General features: G+C 46.8%; 1 protein-coding gene and 1 long non-coding RNA gene across 36 annotated transcripts in view; one reads left to right on the forward strand and one right to left on the reverse strand.

Moving 5' to 3' along the window:
* Window positions 1-3,176, reverse strand: part of Kcnma1 (potassium calcium-activated channel subfamily M alpha 1) — a 744,152-nt gene extending 740,976 nt beyond the window's left edge. For 7 of the 35 annotated variants that reach the window (XM_031361061.1, XM_031361059.1, XM_031361057.1 and 4 more), the window contains exon 1: window positions 1,789-3,124. In XM_031361061.1, coding sequence (XP_031216921.1) covers window positions 1,789-2,175 — 387 coding nt within the window. In that variant the 5' untranslated portion in view covers window positions 2,176-3,124. Of the gene's footprint in view, window positions 1-1,788 lie in introns of all 35 variants that reach the window. The other 28 variants (XM_031361066.1, XM_031361084.1, XM_031361067.1 and 25 more) reach the window with 13 other exon arrangements.
* LOC116084254 lies at window positions 2,399-25,452 on the forward strand. Its single transcript, XR_004116052.1, has 3 exons — window positions 2,399-2,810; window positions 3,399-3,463; window positions 22,934-25,452. It is a non-coding gene; the product is annotated as an uncharacterized LOC116084254 (long non-coding RNA).
* Window positions 25,453-25,728: the final 276 nt, after the last annotated feature.

Genomic DNA, 25,728 nt, shown 5'->3' on the forward strand with positions numbered 1-25,728 from the left:
CATGCAACTAAAGATAGTCGCCAAGTCTTGGATGGGAGGGAGACACTCCCAGGACAAGCTGAAGATGCAGGAGAAAGAATGAGTGGATGGGATTCTATGATCAGGCTATGTGGTTAAGTCTGGTAAGGCAGAAAGCATCTCTGGGTCAGGCTGTAGGAACCTTGCTTAATCTGAGGGCTTCTCTGGAAGGCCAGCGATCTTTCTCCTTGAAAAGGAAGGGGGAACCTCCATCATCTAGAAGGTGACTCTAAACAAAGCCCTCCTGTCACCATGGCAGGCTTCCAGAGCAATGCCAAGAGGAAGCAAAGAAGGAAGGCTGTTTTTTCTTTCTCCTCCCTTATTCCAACACACCAGTATTTTCCAAAACACAAATGTGCTACCACAAAACACAGCTGAGCCCAGCACCTACAGTGATGTATAATTAATGACACAGAGTGCTTCAGTTGCCCTTGGGTTTCATAGTCGGCCTTCCCCCCTTAGCCTAACTCTTCTCCTTAGCAGCTGCACACTGCTACAAGTTGCTGAGCCCTGGGATGTCTCAAGGGGGTCCTGGGATTAACTTTACTAGAGCAGGCGCAAACATTTGGCAACCAAGATAAGTGTCTTGCACAATCCACCTAGAGATATATCCTCTGTCCAAAAGTGTGGGTGCTATTCAGTCCTCTAGGATGAGAATTTCTCTAAAAGAAGGCACCCAGTTCAGGTCCCCTCTTTTTTCCCCAGTTCTTTCTTTTATTCATTCTGTAGTTCTCTCTCAAACGTTGCCCACCGCCGGTCCACCACCCCCAGCCAGTGCTAGGTGGTGGGCAGGGACCCCTCTAGGGATATGGCCTCAGCCTAAGAGTAAGCTTAGCAACCATACATCTGAGATGTGAGCCCTAACGCTGTGGGCGACTCTACCAGGAATAGCTTAAGGCGACTTCTAGCCACATCAAGTGCCAAAAGGGGGCTGTTGCGTGAAACAGAGGTCCCTTGGACTCTGAGACGTGCAGCCCTGATAGTACAGATTGGAGCTGTTGGCTGTATTTGCGGGGATCCAAAGTGGGAGGGGAGTGTAGAGGTGGCAAAAGTACTAGGGGTAGAGAAGTGTTCCACAAAGAAAATGTAAGGGATGGAGTGGGCGGTGACATTAGACTTGCAACCATGCCACGTTTAGAAAGTGACTCTCCATAGATTGACCCCGTTCTAGGATGGGTCTTCCCAACTTTTTATTGATCACGGGCCCCCACTTTCTCCAGCCATGTTCCTCCCCCAGAATTCCCGAATGCAAAAGATTTTTCTCCCTTGCTCAAAAGACGTTCCCTTCTTTGGGACCCCACGAACTGATTTCCCCAACAAAAAAAAAGTATGTGCTGATCTGTCCCAACTCGCCCACCTTGAGGAGCCTGGCCGCAGACAGTGAGTGGTGCCCAGCACGCACCCAGGGTCTTTCAGCTTCCTGTGTCCCCGCAAGGTTCCTTCTCCTTACTCCGCAACAACACTCGAGAAACACATGTCCCCCCTCCCGGGTCCGGCCGAAACCACCAATAACCCTACAATAAACAGAGAACTAAAGCGGGGGTCTGCGTCCCAGAGCGCACCGGCTGGGGTCAACTCCTCACCCCTGGCGCACAGAAAGCTGCCACAATCCGAGGGCACAGGGAGAGGGGAGGGAAGGGCAGGCGGCGGGGACAAGCCTGGCAGGGACGGAAAGAGGCAAGACACGGTGCGGAGCTAAGAGGTGGGCTGCAGGGGACACCGAGAAACGGCTGGGATGGCGCAGGGGCGGACGCCTGAGGCGCGCGTTACCTTCGTCTTGCCCCCGCAGTGGCAGCAAACGGTCCACAGGTACTTGAGCGTCCGCCAGAGCAAGATGATGAAAAGGCCCCCGAAGAAAGTCACCATGGAGGAGGCCAAGAAAGCCCACCACATGCGTTGGCCCCGGCTGTCGCACGGCACCTCCATGGTCACCGGGATGATGAGCGCATCCATCTTGGGCTCGTGGACCGAGGACGAGGAGGAAGAGGAGGAGGAAGAAGAAGAGGAGGAGGAGGAAGAGGAGGAGGAGGACGCGTCTAGGCTGAGATGGTTCGCGTGGATATTGCTGCTCATTCTAAGACCGCTGCCTCCGCCGCCGCCGCCGCCGCCGCCGCCGCTGCTGCCGCCGCCGCCGCCGCCGCCGCCACCGTTTGCCATAGCTAGCAACGGGCGGCAGGCGCAGGGGCTCGAGGGAGCTCCTCCCGCCGCCAGCGCCACCCCGAACACCCATCAACAGCCATGTTGCTGCTACTGCTGCCGCTGCCGCCGCCGCCGCGGAGCGCCGGGAGGGGGGCGGGGAGGTGCCTGGGCTCGGGGCGCTGTGCGCGACCTGGCGGGGTGTGCGGAGATATATACAGCCAAGCGCCGCCGCCCGCCCTCCCCCGGGCTGCCGGCCGGCCCGGGGGGGGGAGGGGATAAGGGCGGGTGGCTCCCACTCCCGGACCCGGGCCTCGATCGCCCCCGGGACTGCGCGGAGGACGGAGAGCCCAGGGGGCGCCCCGGGCCGTTCGTGCCCTGGGTCTGTGCCGCCCGAAGCTCCTTGAGCGCGATCCTGCGTGCCCTCGGCACCGCCCGGCCCGCCTGGCGTGCGCCACGCGTGTGCGCTGCGCCCCGGCCCGGGGTCCCCCGCCCGTCCCCGCGCAGCTCTCTCGGGTGATGAGGCGACAGCTCGTTAGGATCGGAGAATCCGCGCCCTCCCGCCCGGGCGTGCCCGCGCCACCCTTCCTTCTTCCCTGGGCTGCGCTTCGCTCGCTCCTAGATCACCGCCTCCTGTGCTTGCGGGGCCGCAGCAGGTTGGTTGCGGCCGTCTGCCCTGCCTCTGCGGGACCCCTTCGGGCCGGGTCTCTGCGACCCTGCGCTTCCTCGGCCTCTGCTCGCTTCTTCCTCCTTGCCTCCTCGGGCTCCTCCTCGTCCCCGTTCGCGCAGCCCGAGCCTCTTCGGCGCGCTCCCCGCAGCCGCCAGCAGTGGCAGCTGCAGCAACTGGAGCGGGCGCGGGCTCAAGCAGCCCGAAGCGGGAGGGGAGGAGGCTTACACGGCTGACTCGCCAGGGCTTGGGGCTGAGTAGGGGCAGCAGGTCATTTGGCAGTGGTCCGGCATGCCGCCCCCGACCTTCCAGGATGTATAGCGCCCCCAACCCAGATGTAGGACTTAGCAGGTGTTGCGCCCCCCTAGGCTCAGCGGGGTATCAGAAGGGGAAGCCACCAGGTGCCTCTGGGGTAGGCCGGTTTTCCCAAAGGAGTCCCTAATGGGGAGGGGAGGAGTAGCCGACTGTCCACTCGATTCAATGGGCTTAATTGCCCCTAGATCCTCAGGCTTGGAGACGAAGGAAGACCCTAGCCAGTACAGTACACCTGCTGACTGATAGTTCACTCTTTTCCTAGATGCCACATCGTCAGTTGCTAATGAAGAGGGGCATCTGGAAGTCTAAGATCTCTGAGAGCTGCAGGTGGGTTTGCTGTTTGTTGTTGTTGTTGTTGTTTGTTTGTTTGTTTGTTTGTTGTTTCTTTATTAAGCAAAGATGACAGCAGCCTGGCTGTTGGTGTGGAACAAACTGGGTAGACAACCAGGTTTCTTAAAGGGCCGCTTCCTTGCTCTTTAGACTCCTGTGGGAAGAGAAGCTGGATGAAGGGTACTCTACATTTCTGGTTTCCCTGCTTCTCTCCTTTAAAGGGAAGGAGTCCAGGTTTGTTCAGCAGCCCCCGTCCCCCACCCCACCCTTTATCCCCCTTTCGATGCACACAGAAACTTCCTCCCTTTTGGACACTTCCCCAGGCTAGCAGCTGGACCACAACTTCTTCCTGTGCTAATTAAAACCAAGATGATCACTCTCCCCTCACTGCCCACAGTGATTTCCCCAAAGTTTCCAGCTCATTAGTTATAGCCTAATTGGAATTCTCAGGTTCCTTTCAAGACTCGTCATATGGTAAACTGGCCCAAGTGAATCTCCTTACCTGAACAATCTGTCTCTACCTAAATTTATTGGTCAGCCACACCCTGGCCCTAGGATACAAGAGAAGGGCCAGAGGAGACCAAACCTGGCAGACACTGAAAATATGTGAGTCTCAAATTGTTTGGTACAGTCCTTGGGCTCAGTATACATATCCATTAAAAAAGACTTAAGCCAAAATCACCTCCCCCATAAAACAGTATACAACAGAAGGCCAGCAAAATGGCTCGGCTGGTAAAGTTACTTACCTCCAAACCTGACCACCTGAACCTGATCCCTGAAACTCACATGGTCACAGGAATAAACTAACTCCTATTAACCATTCTCTCATGTCCATGTGCATGCTATGGGGCACACTCACATTTACACACACACACACACACACACAGAGAGAGAGAGAGAGAGAGAGAGAGAGAGAGAGAGAAGGAGGGAGGGAGGGAGGGAGGGAGGGAGGGAGAGAGAGAGAGAGAGAGAGAGAGAGAGAGGGAGAGAGAGAGAGAGATATGAGTTTATGTTTTAAAGAAGAGAGCTATAAATGGTGTTTTGCAGAAGCAGAAATTGCCTCAGTCTCCTCTTAAATCATCCAGTGGTCCCTCCAGCATCGCCCATCCTCCTGCCCTCAAAGGGCTGCAACACAGTCCCCATGCGTTCAATGGCCCCGGGCTCTTTCCAGCATCAGGCTGGGGTAGTTGGACTTGGAAAGGCTGGGGAGAGGTGCAAGTGGCTGCAGCACTAAGATTCCTTTATTGGCCTTCTCAATAACTGTGCCTGTGCCTCAACACATGCCAAGCCTGAGGGGCTTTCCTTAAGTCCAAGAATTAACATTTAAAACTCAGACATTCAGAGCATAAGTCAGCAAAGGACAGGTCCTGTCCTGCCCCACCGTGGGTTAGCGAGCCTTCAGAATGTATTCCCATAGGAGCAAAACTTGAACCTTTGCAACCAGTGGTCCCCTCTTGGTTCTTCCTAGCTAATACCTACAACCTAGATCCCCCTGAAAACTATTATCAGTGTGGCTTACAAGAGACTAGTGGCTGCTGTGCCTTCTGTCCTCCCACACTTGAAATTTCCACTCCATCATCATCGTCGTCATCATCATCATCATCATCTTCTAAAGGGTCCCCAGAAGCCCCATGAGACATCTACCCCAGCCACCACTTCTGTCTGCTCTCTCACCACCCCTAACCTTGCTGACTGAAGCTTTCAGCATCTCCAGTGTTGTCCAAAACCATGACTTACACAGAATTCATCAGAGACCCTCAGGGTCAATATGATCACCTGTTCCTGAGTGGACTCAGGGCACGAATGATTCAGGCACAGAGTGAGAGTACTCCTGACTGCCAGGGTAGATATCATCAGTCCTGTGCCCAACTCTGACCAGCCTTTTAGGAAGAGGCTCTTCCTAGACAAGGAGGAACCTCACACACACACACTCACACTCACACACACACACACACACACACACACACACACAAACACACTCCACCTACCTCAAAGGGTTATCTGGAAAAATGAGGAAGAAAACATACCTATCTTGATTGCTGTCACTATGAGACACACACACATACACACACACACACACACACACACACACACCATAAACTGGACAAACTTGGACCAGATCTTCTGGGCTTTTTGCTCATAGAGTGCAGTCTGTGGGAAGAGGAGGGATTTGGGGCCCCTGCCTTCACTTTGCTGTTCTGCATACCCACACAGCCCCTCAGAGAGATAGTTGGAGCAGGACCATGCAGCTGCAGGAATCCCTGAGCTCTGCTGTATGTAGCCTTTATCCCAGAGGGCCACATACCAGACTGTGGCCAAGCTCCAGAGGGGCAGAACTCTTCTAGTTTGCATAGGACCTCTCACCCATGCCTACCCACTGTCTTTTCACTCTTTCATTCACCTGGAAAGTGGGAAGCTCTAGAAGTATCTATAAATAACCCCAGAGCATCATCTCTACCTTCTGTAGGTATGTGTACAGGTTGGGAATCTAGGGCCATTGTCTAAGAACTAAAAACAGCAGAAACAAAGGTAGAAACTTACAATAGGGGGCATTTATTTACCTGTAGATACATTTAAAAGCTTCCCAGACTCTTCAGCAAATGCACCTGTGTCTGTGGTCACTTTCAGAGCACACTTGGGCTTTCAAAGCTATTACCTATTCAACATTCCCATAAGCTCAGCATTCCCAACAGGACTTAGAAGAAATACATGAGACGAAGTTCATAAGCACACAAACTAAAAAAGCGAAATGATTCAAGTCCAAAGAGAATGTGAAAGGCTGTTTACACAGATGTCAGCAGGGTATCACAGGTAACTCACTGAGCTTTCCTTTCTCCAGCCCCAGCCTGGACCTAATGAATCCTGATACTCAGATTTAAAAATATATATATTTTATTTTATTTTATTTTATTTTATTTTATTTTATTTTTTACGAATCTGTTGGGAGGTTCAGTAATGCCTCCCTAAGTGATGTGGCGTCCTCTGGTGGCGTCTTCTGGTAGACCACTACTTGGTGACTACTCAAAAGGGGGCTGATTCATTCAGTTGAGACATGAAAATCCTGAGGAACATTTCACAGTCAAACAAACAATGTAACCACAGAAAAGGGAATGATGGTGGTTAGAGGACACATGCTGACTACAGTTAATAATGTTTAGTATACTTAAGAAGGGACAATAAGGGTTCTGACCACAGATGCATACAAAGAAAAGCATAATCAGCTTGAGTTCACTAATTATCCATCCCACAAAGAATAAATACTTCAAATAATGCTGTGCAATATACATAAATGCAATTTTTGTCCGTTTAAAAATGTTAAAGCTGGAGAGATGTCCTGGCAGTTAAAAGCACTTGCTGCTCCTAAGAGACCCTGCTTTGTTTTCCAGCATCCACACAATGGTTCACAACCATCTGGAACTCCAGTTCTGAGAAATCTGGTACCCTCCGCTGATCTCATAAGGCATCAACCACTCATGTGTTTCATATATATGCATGCAGACAAAACACTGACTTATAAAAAGAATAAATTAAAAGTTTTAAGTAAAAGTAAAAAGAAATGTCAAATCTAGGATAATATCAACTATCCACTTATGAATTCCATACCATATAAAGTGTTGGTATGAAAGTAGATGGCACAGTTCATGTTCTTTCCATGGTACAATCTGATGCTCCATCTTAGCTATGACTGCCACTGGTGTCTTCACACTTCCTCAAACTACCATGATGTGAAAAGCTGGCGAGAGCTGACAGCGTGCCTCCAGTCCAAGCACAGGAACCTGAGACTGCCCCTCAGAACTCATGTTCATATTTAAAAACAAAACAAAATAAAACAAAACTGGGAATGAGGCTCACTTAAAATTTTAGGTCTGGGTAGTCAGGAGCAGGCAGATTCCTGGGAGTCACTGGCCAGTCAGACTGGACCACTAGATGAGTGTCAGGGGATAAGAAAACGCTCAGAGAAAAGTGGGACAATGTCTGAAGAAGGACACTTGAGGTTGTCCTCTGGCCTGTATAAGTGTGGCTACCCAAGCATATGTGTACACATACACACAGGCAGACACACATATACAACTACCGTGGTGCACCCCTGCCTTCTTATCTCCTTATCATCTATTTGTGGTAGAAGAAGGGAAAGTAGCTACCCTGCCTCCTTACAGCTCCAGTTAACAGAGGCTGAGTTCTCCATCAAGTTACTTGACATGCCAAGGGTTCTATCTCTGAATCAACTTCTGATTTATGACAAAGGAGGAGGAGCACAGTGGTCCAACCCTCAAAAATATATCCAAGGACCGTTGAGTTTCAAAAGGTTTGTTGGGTGGAAAGAGAGACTAAGAAAGCAGGTCTGAGTGGGTTAGGCTTTCTTTTCATAACTAATTAATACTTGCTTTATATTTATTTCTGTTTATATGATTAATTTAGGCTTATTACAAACAATCAGAGGGTAGAATCTTCATAAGAGGACATTGAATCTCCCTAGAATCCCACCACCCACAGATCACCTAAGTACTTGACATTTTACATATTTAGATTTTTCCTGTGGGGTTCACCCTACTTTCCTTTAACATCAAACTATAAGGATTTTCTCTTTAAAGAGCCTGGAAGACACCGAGAAGAACAACTGAGTGGCAGACCAGCAGATGGCATATTACTGACATGTGGTTTATCCTAAAATTTGATATAAAAGTAAGCTCTAAAACTGTGTGCAAATCTCTTACAGTAGCTGAGAGATGTCAGAAGGCCTCGACTGATATTCCTACATCCTGGCCTCTGTAGATGTCTAGCTGAGACTGGCTGGCCACAGGGTCCCTCCTTCCCTGCCCCATACTACATCACAGACTTCAGATCAGCCCATGGCTGAGTGGCTGAGTTAGGGCCTGAGCGTCTCAAAGTAATTGCCTCCTTTTCTAACACATCAAAACTATTGCCTTAGACAGGTGTAGTGGTGCACACCCTTAATCCCAGCATTCAGGAGGCAGAAATAGCTAGATCTCTTGAGTCCCAGGCAAGCATGGTCTACAGAGTGAGTTCCAGGATAACCAAGGCTACATAGAGAAACCTTATCTTGGAGAAAGAAAAACCATGGCATTTGGAGAAGTGTGGCATGCTTTTGCAGGTCCTCAGCCATAAACCCTTCTGCAGTCCAGACGGAAGCTAGCAGGAACATACAATCTTCTTTATCCAAGATGATGCCAATGTCTGGGTCATGGTCGATGGAGTCAACTCAGGGGCCACATCCTGGCTGGAAGGCACCTTCCACTTCCATTTTGCTATTCTGCCAGAAGACAATTCTGCTTATCCTTCTGTCCCTGTCAACTCTTCCAGGATTGTATAGCAGACTACCAGTGTCTTGAGCCTTGCCTCTAAGAGGCTTCCAGAGCCAGGGAGTCTGCTTTCTTCTATGATGCTGAGAGAAAACCAAAGGAAGAGTCTCTCTGTGCTTCCTGTGTGTTTCAGGCTTCCAGTTTAACCTGTGCAGAAGCTCTGCTTCCAGAGCTGGGAAGTCCAACACTCAATTCCTTATCCTGAACAAATAAGGATAATGGGACACTAGACAGCATGTAGATGGGCAGAGGACTTACTCCTGCTTCTCAGATAAGAATGATGCTGAGAACAAACTCCCTGCTTAGAAACCCCCTCGGGAATAAGAAGCCATGAATTCAAACATGTCGGTGGCCTGGGAAGGGCTTTCTGATTTGTGCATGCTGCACCTTGTTCTGTGATAAAAAGAGTCTGTGGGGCTTGGCAGGTAGATCAGTGGGTAAAGTGCCTACAGCACAAGCATGGGACCTGAGCAAGTTCAGATCCCCTGCATCTACACAGAAAGCCATGTGCAGTTGCCTGTAATCCCAGTGCTAGAGAAGCTGAAACAGGATCCATGGGGCTTACTGGCCAGGTTGTCTAGGCAAACTCTTGAATGCCAAGTTCACTGAGATACCCTATCTTAAAAAATAAGGTGGCCAGTAATGCAGGAAGACACTAAATGTCAACCTTTGGCCATATGCTTGCACACATACACACATGCACATTCACCTGCAAACACACATGTACACACACACACACACATCTGTAACAGCTTCCTCCCTTGGAAATATATCCCACCCTTGGCTTCAGTATCCCCACAGTTACCAAATGCCCTATTTTCCAAAAAGAAGTACAATTCTAATGGCTCAAAAAGATTATGAGCCATGGTATTTTATGAGGAGTGAACTTGTTTGTATGAAACCAAGAAACACAGCTTTGCTTATATCTTTCTAAAACAAACCAAACAAAATTTCAATTTAGCAGTGCCTTGGGAGATGTAAGAGAATGAGCCATGAAAGGGACACGCAGCAATAAACTGGTCTCTGAGTTCAAGAGGGAAGTTCATCAAATATGTTCATACAAGGATCTGGCCATGTTTCCACAGGAGAATTCTGTGAACAGCCCAGGATGTATTCAACTTAAAACAAAGATTGTTCCCTGTGCTCAGGAATCTTAGAGGTGGTCCCACCTTTGCCATATTTACATCCTTAAGTCTAGCATTGGTGGCATTTTCTAGGACATATGGTATGATTATCCTACAAATCAAAAGGACAGCTAAAGATAGAGGTGACACAGTCAATAGTGTAGACATTCTCAAGAAAGTTCACATGTGAGAGACAGAAAGACAGAGAAACAGAGACACAAAGACAGAGACAGAGAGATAGAGACAGAGACAGAGGGACTGATAAAGACAGAGAGATAGAGAGATAGAGACAAAGAGAGAAAACAGACAGAGGCAGAGAGACAGAGACAGAGAGACAGAAATGGAAAGATATGAACTCTGCCTATTCCAGGAGTTAAAACCTTGACTTTTGGCAATGTCTATCTATGGAGTGTGTCATCACCTTTTTCTCTCTGGGGACCCATCTGAACATAAGCATTAGGTACTTGCAGAAAGATACCTTAAGCATTGCACAGGTAGGACAAGGTGGAGCTAGAGGCAGAAGCTGCCCCGCATGCTGTAGTGCTTCCCTTCAGGAACAGGCTTAATGGGAGCTAAGAACACTAGGTGACATCGGCTTTCCAAAAGATGCTCAGCTGAAGAAAGGCATGCAGACACTTCCTTTTGGTCATCTATCAATCTCATTTTGTTCTCTCCTTATCACAAAATTGAAAGCTGTAAGTTGAGCAAAGTAAGCCACAGACTGCCCTAGCCGCCCTGGGAACTCTGGGAATGATGGATAGTCGTGGGCTTAAAGCTTTTTATCTGACTTGCTCTCAGCTCTTCTATCAAGTCCTGTCTTGGTGACACTGTACAGAGATAGATTGGCAAGTATGCCTTCATGGCTTTTTATTTCAAGACATATTCTGTCTAAAGTCCAACAGTTCAGATGGGAATTCTAGCCCCTCTGTTATATGTTTAGAAGCCCAGTGCTTCTTAATTTGCTAGCCTATCAAGATGGCTGCCCATTAAATCCAATGGTCTGTCATAGGGTGGGACCTCCTGGAATGGCTTTCCATTAAAGTCATGGGAGTACTTGAGTCCATTTGAGAACCAATCTAAAGACTATAGAATTTATCTTTCCCATCACACAGTCTAGAGGGCTCTGCCCCCTCTTTCCTAGCTTCCTCCACAGAGACTTGTGTGAGAGCTCCTGGAGCAGAGTTGGCAGGCAGAGAAGTCATGTGGAGATACAACACACCCTGCCTTCCAGGCCAGCACAAACATGGCTGGTAGCCCCACCAGGGAGGTTGGACACCACCATGGATTCCTCATGGACCCCCGGTTTGAATGCAAACAGTTCCTAAAGACCACTCTCTCTTGTTTTCCCTCATTGCTTGGGTCACACTGGTTCTCTGCCAATACCCTTAGTTCACTTCAAAAGGGATTCCTGGACACCATATCTTAAGCGATCAACACTGCCACACAGTAGTTGAAAGGCTATGGAAGTCTTGAAAATTAAAGTCCGTGATAGGAGTAGAAAAGCTGCCATAATGAAGGAGAATGATGTCATTGCGTCAGAACTCAGTGCTGAGCATAAGGCCCTTTAACCTGAAGCAAAGTCCAACTTGAGAGCACCTGGGTTTGGGAGAACTGAATGGGATGCACTATTCTCATTTAATCTCAAGATGGGAATATACAATGAAACCATCCTTCATGTGTTGGCTCTGGGGCGAGGTTGAACTTTCCTACTGGGTTGAATTCATATTGGGTCCAGATGTAGAAAGTGAGGCGCTAGCAAGTATCTCAGCTGGGCTCAGAGAGAGCTGCTGCTCACAGAAGTGTTCCCTGAGGTTAGTGCACAGCATGCCTGGTGGTCACCAGGACCTCTGCTCTCTACTTCACCGAGACCTCTGCAGGGAGGGAGGCATGGTAGAGAAGCTTTTGTCTGACATGCTCTTTTTTAGACTTGAGACAGTGCTGTTTGAAGATGATTGACAGAATGCCCAAAGCCTCTTTGCTGCCATGCCTAAGCTGAAGTTAGAAACCTTTCTGGTACCCTTTGTGCCCTCTCTAATGCTACCTGGGCAGCAGATGGGCCTGCTGGGGCCTGTGCCATGAGTCTTCCTCCCCTCCTTCCTGTTCCCAGCAGGTTCCTTTCTTGTTGATGTTTCTTTAAAATGCTAATCTGGGTCTCTAGAAAATGGAGCCTTTTGCTCCCACAGAGCCCCAGTGTGGCTACACCCAGCTGTGCACCAGCATGGAGAGCCTCACAAGTCCCCAAGTTGGTAGCAGGCATGCAGGGAGCCTATTCCCATATCACCTGGGACTCTGAGCACCTGCTGAGGCCAGGGACCCAGGAACCTCAGGACATACCTCCACTGGGCTTTAAACACAGTGGGTACAGGTGGCCGCTCAGCTCTGAGCCTCTCCCTGGAACTGGGTTGGATGCAGCAGCAGACCAAAGCAGGAGCTTTGAAGCATCTCTGTGGGTGGGTCCTGGGGTGACAGGAAAATCAGGATCTTCTCTAGGTTGGGGAGGCTGGCAATGATAAGGGAAGAAGAAAGGGCAGGTGTCCCACTGTGCCTTTGGAGGAAAGTGGTGGGAAGGAGCAACATCCTAGAACAGAGAGGAAGAGAAAAAAGCAGCAGGGACAGGGTAACATTCTAGAACAAAGAGGAAGAGAAACAAGAGTATAAAGTGAAATAAAACACACAGAGAGAACTACAGAGACCTCTTCTCTCCCCGCCCCCAAAAAAGAGAAAAAAAAAAAAAACAAAGAGAAAGGGATGTAGAACCCCAGAGTTGATCGCCTCCTCCTGGCATCCTTTTCAGTAGCACAGAGACCGGAATAGATGGGCCCCCAAAGCTTCCACAGAGTGAGACAAGTATACACAGTAAATCACAGGATCCTGTTGGCAGATTCCTAACATATTTCTCTAGCTAGCTAGCTAGCTAGCTATCATCCATCCATCCATCATTGGCTTGCTCTCACTGCTCAATCTCTCTCTTCCCACTCTCTCTTTCTTTTCTCAGGAAGAATGCATGCTTGAGATGTGGGGTGTGCCTGCAGAGCACATCCTGGGGTACCCCTATAGCATGGACAGCCTCAGGGCTATGAGTGAGGGATGGGGAATCCTGGGCTGTGTGTTAGAAGGTGAAGACATAGCAAGAATTCCCTTTATTGTGTCCACATCACCAGGATGAGGACTGGTAAGAGCAAGAGCCAGCAAAATCAACATTCAGAAAGGAGCAGCCAGGCAGGCATTATGCCAACACCAGTAGCCTCAAGTGTGACACCTTTCCTATGAATCCCACATGCCTAGACCCCCTTGCCAGGAAAGTGACCAGAACATAGGACTCTCTAGGTTAGTGGGCAGTGCTTTACAACCAGGGGAAGAAGAGGAGGCTAGTGTCCCCATATGTCCTGTTCTGCTGCTCTAGCATGAAGTCCTCAGGCCTACAAAGGAAAAAGAATTACTTATTTATTAGGAATAGATTTATTAAATACCCTACCCTGTTCCTCAGGCTTGGTACTAACAGCTTCCTTGAACAGGGTCTTCTGTCCGCAGCAGCTATCCCCACCACAACAAGGAGTCCCAAGCCTTGTGAAGTGAAATACATGACATCATAACCCAATTGAAGCCCATGTGCTTCTGCACACAGCTGCATTCAGATGCCAGTACTGCTCCTCACTCTAGCTATAGGGTATGGATCAGGTTTCCTGCTTCCTCATAGTTCAATGTCCTCTTTAGAGCAGGGACAATAAAATGGCCCCCTTGAGGCACTAGTGTGAGCATCAGATGGAAGAACCCAGGTACAGCTCTCAATATGGCATTTGGTACATGGTAGGTGTTGGTCTTTCACTGCCCTTGACCACTGCTAGTAAAATCAGAATAGTGGCTCTATAAAGCTATTGCCACATCTCTGCATTTCCGCTGTCTGGTACATACAGAGGAGTGGTACCTTCTACCCCATGGATTGTAGTTCTGCCTCACCTCACGAGTGGCATTCTTCACCCACGTACATGTTTTACTCAGTGTTGTTTTTCTCTTCTGTGACTACAGGCTTTTGAGATTCTTTCATCCTCTTTTCTAGAATGTTTCTCCCTTCTCTTCTTCCCAGGCCACCTAGCTTTTGTATAGAGAGCATGGGTCTCAACAACAATGAAACTTCTAGAGAATCAAAAGCAAAGGCAAAGTCTTGCTCCATGAGATGGAACCCACACCTGACACTGTTATAGAGCCATGAACCTGCATCTAGATAGGCTGTAGGCCTGTTATTTTCATTTTGCTAAGTGGATACAGGATTAGAATGAGTCCTGATGACTCATTGCTATACTCAGGGATCAGTACATCTCTGTGGACCTTCCTAAAGGAAGGGTCAGAGAGATTATAAGAGCCAGAGGTGGTGGGTAACTTCAAGGATACTGCTTCCCAGATACAATGAGGCAGATGTACATATGAACTCACAGCAACTGTGACAGAGTGCACAAGACCTGTGCAAGCTCAAGCCAGACAGAACCCTAGCACAGGGTGGAGGAGGTAAATATGAAATCTTACCCTAGATGAGGACTTGCTGACATTTACTAGCAGCTTTGATGACTTAACCCCTGGTAGGTCAAGGATACTCCATCCAGGGCGGATCCTACTCTCAACAGTAGTAAGGCAACAAAAATTTGACTGGGAGGAAAAACAACAACAACAAAAAAAGACTCAGAGGTAAGGATGAAAAGGTACATATGAGAGGAGTTGGGGGAAGTCTGATCAAAATATATTGCATGAAAAACTCTCAAAGTGCACACACACACCCACACACACACACACACACACACACACACACAGGAAATGTGGTAGAGAAACCAAGTTTACTGTGTGACTTTTGCTGAGGAGAATAAGAACAAACATCTATTCACCCTGGAGATAGGGCACCAACAGTGTAGAGAAAGAGTTTCACCCATTCATCCTTAGTAAGCCAGTAGGCTTATCGGGGTTTCTTATGGGGTTGTGAATAAGGTGTCACTTACAGGAGTAGCGATGACTCAGAGGCAGCTATTTCACTGAAATGCCCACCTCAGTATGGGTGGTGACACCAAGACTCTTTGTCCTTTGAGCCCCCAGTAGGACTTACAGGCAGTGTTTCTGGTCAGAGAATCTCCTCTCCTCTGCATTGGCTACTGCAGGGATAACCTTAGAAAGCGGGATCATGAAACTTCTAACTTTTAGGGCTCCATGAGACTTACAGGCTGTGAGTACTTCCTGAGCCTTGATGGAACACTTCAGTTTGAACTGAGAACAAATGTTGCACAACAGATCTAGTGTCCTTTTGCAGTTGTTGTACCATCAACAAACACAAGCATCTCCAGGGCATCTAATGTATGCATGAACAGGTCTTAAACTACCATGAATAAAAACAGAGGACACATACTCAATCCAAGATGAAAAGCCAATGGGGGAAAGAACCGCATTATTGTGGAAATCGCCAATGTCTAGATACAGAAAGAAAGCAAAATTGTGTGGGATTGCCATTAGCTTGTGGCAAACCAAGAATATGACAGAGACCACAAAATTATTTAAAACCATAAAATTATTTAGAACCATAAAAGAAAAAACAACATGCCAAATAAGAATTACAGACTTTTTTAAGATTTATTTTATTTATTTTATGTATATGAGTACACTGTGGCTGTACAGATGGCCGTAAGCTATCAAGTGTGTGGCTGCTGGGAATTGAACTCAGGACCTCTGCCGGCCCTGCTTGCTCCTGCGTAATTCACTGTAGCTGTCTTCAGACTCACCAGAAGAGGGCATTATATCTCATCATGGGTGGTTGTGAGCCACCATGTGGTTGCTGGGATCCGAACTTAGGACCTTCGGAAGAGCAGTCAGTGCTCTTACCCACTGAGCCATCTTGCCAGCCCCGAATTACAGACTTTTAAAATATGGCGGCAGAGGAGGATAATTAGCATATTAGATCCCAGTTGGCTTTCAGTGACTGGCCAAATAGGCATAAATCTGAGAAAATACCCTCAGCAAATAGAGTCTTAACAATAAGGAGAGGAAAGCCGGATGCATCACAGACAGTTCTAGAAGATGACCACAATGAGAGTTGAGCAGTATGCATGGTGCTCTACTGAAAACAAGGGCAAGTGAATTCTAAGCACACGTTCTAGGGAAAATAAGGTGTGATGGCACATACCTGTAATCCTAGCACTATAGAAGCCAAGATAGGGGGATAGTAAGCTAAAGGCCAGTGTGAGCAACATAGTGACACTATATCAAAACAAAACAAAACAATACAAAAAGCAAAAAAAGCAACAACCACAAAACCACACACAATAGGAACTACCTTGTTGGGTATAATAGCGTGTGCCTTTAATCCAGCACCCAGGAAGCAGAGCAGACAGATCCCTGTGAGTTAGCCACAGCTGCATGATAAAACCTTGTTTCAAAGACAAAACCAAATCTAAGGAATGACAATTAGACAGCATGAGGACAACAATAACAGGTGACTGGAAAGGCAGAGGATAGCACTTCTCTTCAAAGAACAGAGCAAAATCTGCATCAACCTACACATCTATGCTCAACTACACTGAGCTTTAGACACAGGCTTGAAATAAAGCATTTTTGGATAAAGAGATGTGAGCAGACTGTCACCCACAGAAATGAAAAAGTATCCAAAGGACAAACTTAAGGAGGGAGGAAGCAAACCCCAGAGGGGACGAACAGACAGCCTGGATGTGCAAAGCTCAGATAACCACAGGCAGTGTGAATCAGCGCTGGCTTCTAAAGTAGCAGTGATATTAAGGAAAGATCTGCGTGACATCAAAGCAAAATTGAACATGCTAGTTAGCAATAGCCTACTAAACAGAGAGCGTTGCATCGGGGTTAAATTATGAATGAAATTAATATTGTGAAGTCAGTCAACATATTAAGATTTTGGAAGTAACTTCTGAAACAATAAAAAAAAAGGAAATGTATGACTCTCAAATAGAGAGAGGGAAAAGAGCCTAAAGTATGATAAAGCAAAATAAGACAAATACAGCCAAACTCCCCTAAGTTACAGTAAATGCAAATAGATCCATCACACCAACCAAAAGAAATGTTTGCCTAGCATTGCATCACTCAGCAATGGGCTGTTTTCTAGAAATATAACTATAACTTATGCACCCAGAAAAGGAGAAAGCACGAGCCCAGGGGGAAGAGACACCAGACAAATTTGAACCAAAAGAAAACAGTTTCAGAATTCTCATATCAGACCCGATAAACTTCAGGAATATAGAGAAATACTGGGTGTTACAGTGCATGCACACTTAGGAAGCTGAGGTAGTGGGATTGCTATGAGTTCAAAGCCAGCCAGGGCTGCATAGTGAGGTTCACACTAGCCTGAGCTGCAAGACAAGACCCTGTCAAACAAAATCAAACTCCAAAGGCCTGAAATGATGACTCATCAGCTAAGAATGCTTACTGATCTTGCAAAGGACCTGGATTTGACTCCCAGCACCCACATTAAGCCCTCTTACAGTTGCCAGTAATTTCAGTTCCAAGGGGATCCTCTGGCCACTGGTGGTATCTGCAAGCATGTGGTCTACATAAATTTACACACTCACGAACATATAAATAAAATTTTACAAAGAGAATCTGTAGTGCTGGGGAGATGCCTCAGTGGGTAAGGAATTACTATAGCAGGAGGAGGCCCTAAGTTCAGACCTCCAACACCATATGAAAGAAAGTCATGGCTACAAGTAACCCTGGTGCTGGGAGGAGAGGGGAGATCCCAGGGGCTTTCTGCCCTGAGACTGCCTGAATTGGTAAACTCCAGATTCAATGAAGAGACTCTGTCTCAAAAGGTAAGGTAGAGAGCTATAAAAGAAGACACACAACATTAACCTATGACCTCCACATACACCAACAAATACATATACACACATAAATCACACACATATGCATGTATATCACACAAATCCATGCACATATACCACAAACATATGCACAGGGACCACACACACACATATCACACACATGTGCCTGTACCATACACATATACCATATATTCATGAACATGTATAAATGTACACACATACCACACACATACATGTGTGCACATGAATATTCACATATACCACATACATACAAATATACCATACATACATGCACACATGTATATCACACACATATATACACATACATACACACAAACATACATGGACACACATGTACCACACACATACTTATACCACACACACAAACACATATACCACATGCACATGTACACACATGGATGTAGAATGGGCAAACATGTAATGATGGTTGGGAAAGGAGGAGACATTGAGAGAAGAATAAATCTTATGACCAAAGACACCAGTAAGAGAAGGGGCCTAACATTTCTCAAAGTTCTAAGTCAGCTGAGAGGGCAGCTCTGCCTCACTCTATCATTACATGGGATTTTGGTGGTGGTGGCTTTGTTTGTAGTTTGTCTATTTGGGGTTTTGTTTTGTATGCAAAATAGATATTTGGTATTGTACTGGCTGGTTTTGTGTGTCCACCTGATACAAGCTAGAGTTATCACAGAGAAAGGAGCCTCCCTTGAGGAAATGCCTCCATGAGATCTAGCTGTAAGGTATTTTCCCAATTAGTGATCAATGGGGGAGGGTCCCTTGTGGGTGGTACCATCCCTGGGCTGGTGGTATTGGGTTCTATAAGAAAGCAAGCCAGGGGAAGCAAGCCATTAAGAAACATCCCTCCACAGCCTCTGCATTAGCTCCTACTTCCTGACCCGTTCAAGTTCCAGTCCTGACCTCCTTTGGTAATGAACAGCAATGTGGAAGTCTAAGCTGAATAAACTCTTTCTTCCCCAACTTGCTTCTTGGTCATGATTTGTGCAGTAATAGAAACTAAGACAGATGTGCACCACAGGCGACTTTCAAATTTCACAATCCTCTTGGCTCAGTATGCTATTTTTTCCCTCGTGTGTGTGTGTGTGTGTGTGTGTGTGTGTGTGTGTGTGTGTGTGTGTGTGTTATATGCACGTATGCTCCTGTGGGCTACAGGTTCCTACTTACACAGAGAGACCAGAAGAAAACACTGGGTGTCTTCTATCACACTCCACTGTATTCTCTTGAGACAGGGTGGCTCAATAAAGCCAGAGCTTGCTGTGTTTTCTACCACTACTGGCTGACCAGTAAGACTCATAGATTCTCCTGTCTCCAACCCCCACCCCCTTACAATGGGGTTAAAGATGTATGTAGCTACACGGGCTTTTCCATGGGAGTAGGGATCCCAATTCAGGTCCTCAGGCATGTGCAGCAAGCATCTCTACTCACAGAGTCATCTCCCCAGCCCATTGTGGTTTTCTTTAAGTGTACAGTTTTGGGTATGTAGATTGAAGACATCACGACAGCTATCCTATATATAGCCATCCCTCAGAATCCATGGAGGTTGTGTTCCAACTCCACCTAGAACACCAAGCTTCACAGATGCTCAATTCCCTTAAATAAAATGGCATAGTATTTACATACGACACACCCTATTTTAAATCCTCTCCAAATTAACTCACAATGCTTAGTGCTATTTAAACAGTCATAGGGTATGGCATTGTCTGGGGACTAATGACAACAAAAATATCTGTACATGTTTGGTACAGATACATTTTTTTAAAAAAATGAATGTGTAGTTGATTGAATTTGCATACAAGAACCCAAACATACAGAAATGCTGGCTGCATCTTCATGCTATCACTAAAATAAACCATGCCATGCAGGTGCTCTGTGCTCTATGTAATTCTTATGGAGGACAGAGACCTACTTCCACTCAGTCTGAGTTATGAGTAAAGATAGAGATGCCAGTCACTCCTAACAGAAACCCCAGTGACAGACTCTGTTGGGCATGCTATTGTTCTATGCCTACTTTCCAGTCCTGCGCTGAATTCAAAAGACCTATATCGCTGGCCCAGTATAGGTCAAATGCCTTCTCAGCCTAGAGCATGGGCATCACAAGTAAAACCCACCATCAACCTTTGATAGTGTTAGGAGGAGCCACTTCACCTGGAGAAAGAGACTACTCAAAACCACAAGAGATTTTTCTGGTCTCATTTACCAATGAGGTCTTAGAGGTCAGGGGACTTGCCCAAAGAGCCCAATGCTCCTGACACAACAGAACTGGTGGGATGCTTTCTGCAAGTGTCAAACTCAGAACTTCATTAGAGCAAGTTCTCAAGACACATACAAATTGATGATGCTCAAGTCAGTGCAGTATGTGGAGAAAACTGATGATTTTTCTTCATAGTCATTAAAATCTTTGGAACAAGAACTTAAGAGCCAATAAATAGCCTTACTTTTAACGTGTGTGTGTGTGTGTGTGTGTGTGTGTGTGTGTGTGTGTAATTTTTATCCTATAATGACTTCATGTATGCATTAAATTTTGGTCATTTTTACTCCCTACCACACTTTCTCATCCCCTTCTTTCCTGCTGAAATCTTCCTTCCCAACAAGCTACCTACTGTGAAATCCTTTCATACGTTTTTTGGTCTCCTGGGTGTAGTTATGGCTTCTTGCACGAGTGGGGAGCTGTTTCCTAGAACACTGGCATCTTAGCAGCAGCTACACCACTGAAGATGACGACACTCTCCCCCAACTCCCACTAATGCCCATAGCTCCTCAGTGAGGGGTGGGGCTACTTAAGGCCCTTCCCCACCCATGGTGACATGGTAATGTTCCTAGTCTTAGGTAGGCAGATCCTGTTGAAAATAGCCACAGCTGCAGTGGGTTCCTGAGAGCAATGGCCATGCCATGATCAGAAGGTGTTGCTGAAGCACTCTGGGCCTTGCGCTGGCCATTACATTCTTTCTCCACCTCTTCCACGATGGTCCTTGAGTCTTGAAGGGGATGAGATACATGTTCTCTTTAGGACTGAGTGAGCCCTCTGCAGACACTTATTCTCTGCACCCAGACCATTAAGTCTCTGTGTTAAGCACCACCTACTGCAAAGGGAAAGCTTCTCTGATGAAGGCTGAAATCAGCTCCATCTATGGCTATAAATCTAAGTATTTAGAAGGCAGTATGATAGCACTCCATTTGGCAAAACAGCAGCAGTAGGTTCTCTTCTAGAGCCTATGACCCCTCCCCCAAGCCATTGAGCTCTTGACCAGGCTGACAGACCAGGCATGAGTTCTCTCCTGCAGAGTAGACTACAAATCTAATCAGAAAGCAGGGTGTTGCCCCAATGATAATCATACCACCTCTTCCCAGGCTGGTTATTACTGTAGTTCATGTGGTCCATCATTAGGTATGACGACTGATGACTTTCCTCTACCTGCAGCTGTGTACAGTAGCTTCTGGTACTATGAAAGCTTCCCAACAAGCAGAAAATTCCTAACTCAGATCCACCTTGATTTAATGGCTTGTAACCCACAGTATATGGTCTCTTCAGCAATAGGGTCTCACGCTCTATCTCTGGCAGCAATGCAGGACATTGTAATGTTTTAGGGGCCTTTGGGGCCTTCCTAACCAACAGCTTGTAGGAAGGCACCCCACACCTGGTACTGGAATTTTCATTTAATAACTTAAGCTTTTGGGAAGAACATTATCCACTCATGCAAGGTGTCTCTGTTCAAACATTTTAAATTAATATTTTAATTAGCTTACAGAGTAATGACTTTTCATAAAGAAGGTTTTTTTTTTTTTTTTTTTTTTTGAGGCAAGGTTTCTCAGTAAACCTGAACAGAGCACTTTTGCTAGGCTGTCTGGAGAATGAGCCCCCAGGATCCACTTTTCTCTGCCCACCTTTGTGTCCTGGGGTTACAGATGTCTGATTCTGATACTCAGCTTCCTCATGAATGCTAAGAGATCCAGCTTCAGGTCCTCTCGTTTGTACAGTAAGTACTTTCCCCACTGAGGTATCTTCCTAGCCCTAGGCTTTTTTTTCTGCTCAGTTCAGAAAGATTGAGGCCCATTCATATTCAACCATCTTAAGTAACCAGCATGTACCAGCCCTTCAGAGAGCACACGTTCCATAGTCTGCTTTTAGCTATGTAGGTCTCCTGTTCAGGACCAATTAAGAAATACCACCTGGGTATAGCTATATGCCATGTACTGAATTGGTCCCTGGGGATGCTTGCTAAAATGAAGTTTTGTCCTGGATCCTTGGAAGCTCAAAACAGATTCATCAGTTGAGGCTTCAGGTCAACCTCCTTGTGGATGCTGAGGGGAAGTGAAGCAAAGGTCCAGAGGGGACATCAGCAAGAGAGGACATGGAAGGGAGGGGTTCCAGGAGAGAAGCTCTCAATGGAAGGAAGGTGAGACTTTTCTGACCAAGGACAGGGAAGGAAGAAAGCATGTGGGGTGGAAGGACCAAGAGTAAAGGCTAAACTCCTGTCCAGCAACGCACGTGGGCATTCCATCATAGCATCAGAGCAGTGGTTCTCAACCAGGTTCCAACCTGGCCGTGTGTGGAGATATTTTTGCTTGCCAGGTTATTGATGCTGCTGGGATCTTGCAGGAAGAAGCAAAACAATATTCAAAACTAAAAGGACCCTCTCTTCCCAGGGACACTACAAGAAACCCCACAGAACCAACTAGCCTGGGTTCATAGGGGGCTCACAGAGACTGAAGGGATAATCAGCATGCCTGCATGGGTCTGATGTGGGTCCTCTGCACTGATGTTTACAGCTGCATAGCTTGGTCTTCTTGTGGGAGTAAGGGCTGTCTCTGATTCTTTTGTCAGCTTCTTTGTCCTCATACTGGATTACCTTTTCCAGCCTTAATACAGGAGGAGGTACCAAGCCCTGGCTGTCCTGGAACTCACTCTGTAGACCAGGCTGGCCTCGAACTCAGAAATCCGCCTGCCTCTGCCTCCCAAGTGCTGGGATTAAAGGCGTGCACCACAGGTGCCAAGTCTTACAGCAACTTAATATGTTGTCATGTTTGGTAGATATACAACCAAGCTCCATCCTTTTCTGAAGAGAAAGGAGGAGGGGTGAATGGGGTAGGTCTGGGAGGAGAGATGGGAGGGGAAAATGCAGTCAAGATGTTAAAAAAAACTAAAAGAATGTAACACATTTTTTAAAGGGACTCCGGACTTGTTTGAAAGTGTTAAGAAGCTTGAATCCGAAGACTGCAGGGAAATAGGGGTACCAAGGCTCACAGTAGAAGACCAACACTGCTATGTATCCTTGGGCTGCTCCCTGGAGCTCTGCCTTCCCTGTATTGATGACAGCAGTGCAGCTGTACTGGATGAGCAGAAGGAACTGGGAGAGGTCGTCCAGACCCAGAGAGAACACTGACTGGTTCTCCCAGCCAGTTTGCCACATCTGTACTCATCTGTCATTCATTTATGCTTGTGGAACCCAGCTCTGCATTCCTGGTCCCAAACTAAAGAAACACAGACGACCTGCAGCCCCAAGAAACAGCACAACCAGCAGTCTTTGTGGGATCTGATTTATCGGGATAGCCTACAGCAGGACACAAGGAAGAACTTGGACCTATCACCAAGCACTGCTCCAATCTGATAGGATCACCATAAGCATCTTCAAAGTGATAAGCTGCAGGTAGAAGGGTGTCTGTGCAGACGTTTCACTTCCCATCTTTAAGAGGCATACTCCCTGAGAGAGATGCCAGGAGATGGAGGGGAACCTTTGATGTCACAGGCTCAGCAGTCTGTTGAGGGGTTTGCTGAAGATTGCCATAGGAAAGAGAAATGGCCCACAGCACAAGCCAGTAGGAACCATGACCTCTACCCTGGGGGACCTCTGAGTCTTAGTGACAGACCAGAACAGGAACAGAGGAAGCCAGGACTCCCAACACTTCTGATGAAAATCCCCAATGGAATATGTAGATAGAATGTTTTGTTTAATCAGAATCCTTCCTGTCTCCATCATAGCCTTCAAGAATATTGTTGACAAGAAATAGATATTTCATCCACAAAGTGGCTTCCTGGCTCCTATTCCACCTTCTCCAAAATGAAGCCCTTTTGTATGCTAATGAGATGAACTGTGGCTAGGGGCTCCTGGAAAACCTTAGTGACTGGCTGATTGCCAAGGGAAATGACCACGTAGTTAGAAGGTGGGCAGTTTCAACTCGACTCTCTGACCTCCAGGAAGAAGCCCGCTGGGCCTGCTGGGTCTCCATTGTCCAGTGATTTAGCCATTTGTGCTTTTCACATGAGGCCTCCTGGTTCACAGAGCTCCCACATTGCTGAACACTACGAGGTGACTGGCAGGTGGCATTCATATTGTGAGGGACTCTGGAGTTCTATACCACATGTCTCATATCCCAATCCCCCATGTCTTGTCTTTCCATGCACATCTACTCCATCTGGGGGCTTTCTTTCTTCCTTCTTTTCTTCCTTCTTTTCTTCCTTCCTTCCTTCCTTCCTTTCTTTTTTTCTTTTTCCTTTTGTTCCTTATATCAAAGTCTTTTATAATAAGTGGAAAACTAGAAAGTACATCCCTGAATTCTGTGAGGTATCTAACAAAGTGCTGAACTCACAGAGGGGCTTTGTAACCACCAAATCTGTAGCCAGTGGGCCAGGGACAGAGGTCATAACACGGGTCAAGTAACTGGTTTCTGAAGCAGGGCCATTCTGGAGGACAGGACTGAGCTGGTAGCTGGTAGATATAATTCTAACTCCAAACAGTGTCAGAACTAAATTGAACTACAGCATACTCAGTTGGGGTCAGAGATCTGGTTGGTAGAAGGGCAGAAAAATCAATACACATTTTGGTGTCTAGAGGTTGAATTATTTGGTGTCCAGAGAGGATGGAGAAAGAAAAAGAGTTGGTTTGTCCTATTACAGAGTTATAGTTGACATCTTTGTAGAACACATCATTGAGTCTCAAGATATCTGTCACAGAGAGGAAAAGGCAACTTGCCCATGAACAAATCTCATCAGGAAGTTTCTTCCTTACAGGAGACTTGATTTAGACTGCCTGGCTGGACCATGATTTTTCATCCTCACCCCGGGGGAAGGGAGAGTTCTGCTCCAGGGAAAGATGGCATTTCAGGATACTTCAGCTGCTGACTTTGGCCCAAACAAATACAAACCCTTTTCTTCTACCCTTAAAGCTACACCTGTGCCCGTCCAGCTGTGGGAAGTTGGCTGAGGTAAAGACCATGCAGCACAATGGAGACCTTTTTCCTGAAACAAACTGGCCCTTCAGCTTCCAGAAGCCATCCTATAACTTTCCTCTGGAGGGAATCAATAGCATGCCAGATGCCCTAAACTCTAGTCACATATGTAAACTGTTGTGAGAGATAAGTCTCCAGCAAGAGCTCCACTAGGGAAGCATGCACCCACTGCAGTTCACAGTCCCACAGAATCTTTAAAGAAGGGTTTGCCTCCTTCTGTAAACCCCACCAGTAATAGGCGTATGTCCCAGACATAGATTTTGCTATCTCTATCCTTAATTCAATACTGTTTTTCTTCTTCTTCTTCTCAGCTTGCTCTTCACTTGGAATCCTCCCTCTGAGGGCAGTCAGAGAACAGTCTGTGGCTGTGCCCTTGGGACCACAGTTTTAAATAGCCTGCAATCTAATTATTTTTATGACCAAATTTTTATTAGACTGTAGAGCCACCTCTGGGATTATGTAATTACCCAACTCTAGTTGCAGTTTTGAGGGCCTGGCTCTGAGATCATCAAACACAGGAAAATGCTGTGTGTGTTTGTGTGTGTATGTGCGCGCATATGTTTGTACATGTGTGTGTGCATATGTGTGTGCACACACACACGTATGTATTTGAACCGTTTCATGCTGAGTTATTATTAAATCACTACCATGTTTAAAGATGTGTTCCTGTAACATCATCTCCTGAGCCCCATGCAGGGTACTGGAGCCAGCAAGGTGATGGATGGGTATTTGAGGAG

Source organism: Mastomys coucha, unplaced genomic scaffold (assembly GCF_008632895.1).
Source record: "Mastomys coucha isolate ucsf_1 unplaced genomic scaffold, UCSF_Mcou_1 pScaffold9, whole genome shotgun sequence".
Taxonomy (NCBI): Eukaryota; Metazoa; Chordata; class Mammalia; order Rodentia; family Muridae; genus Mastomys; species Mastomys coucha.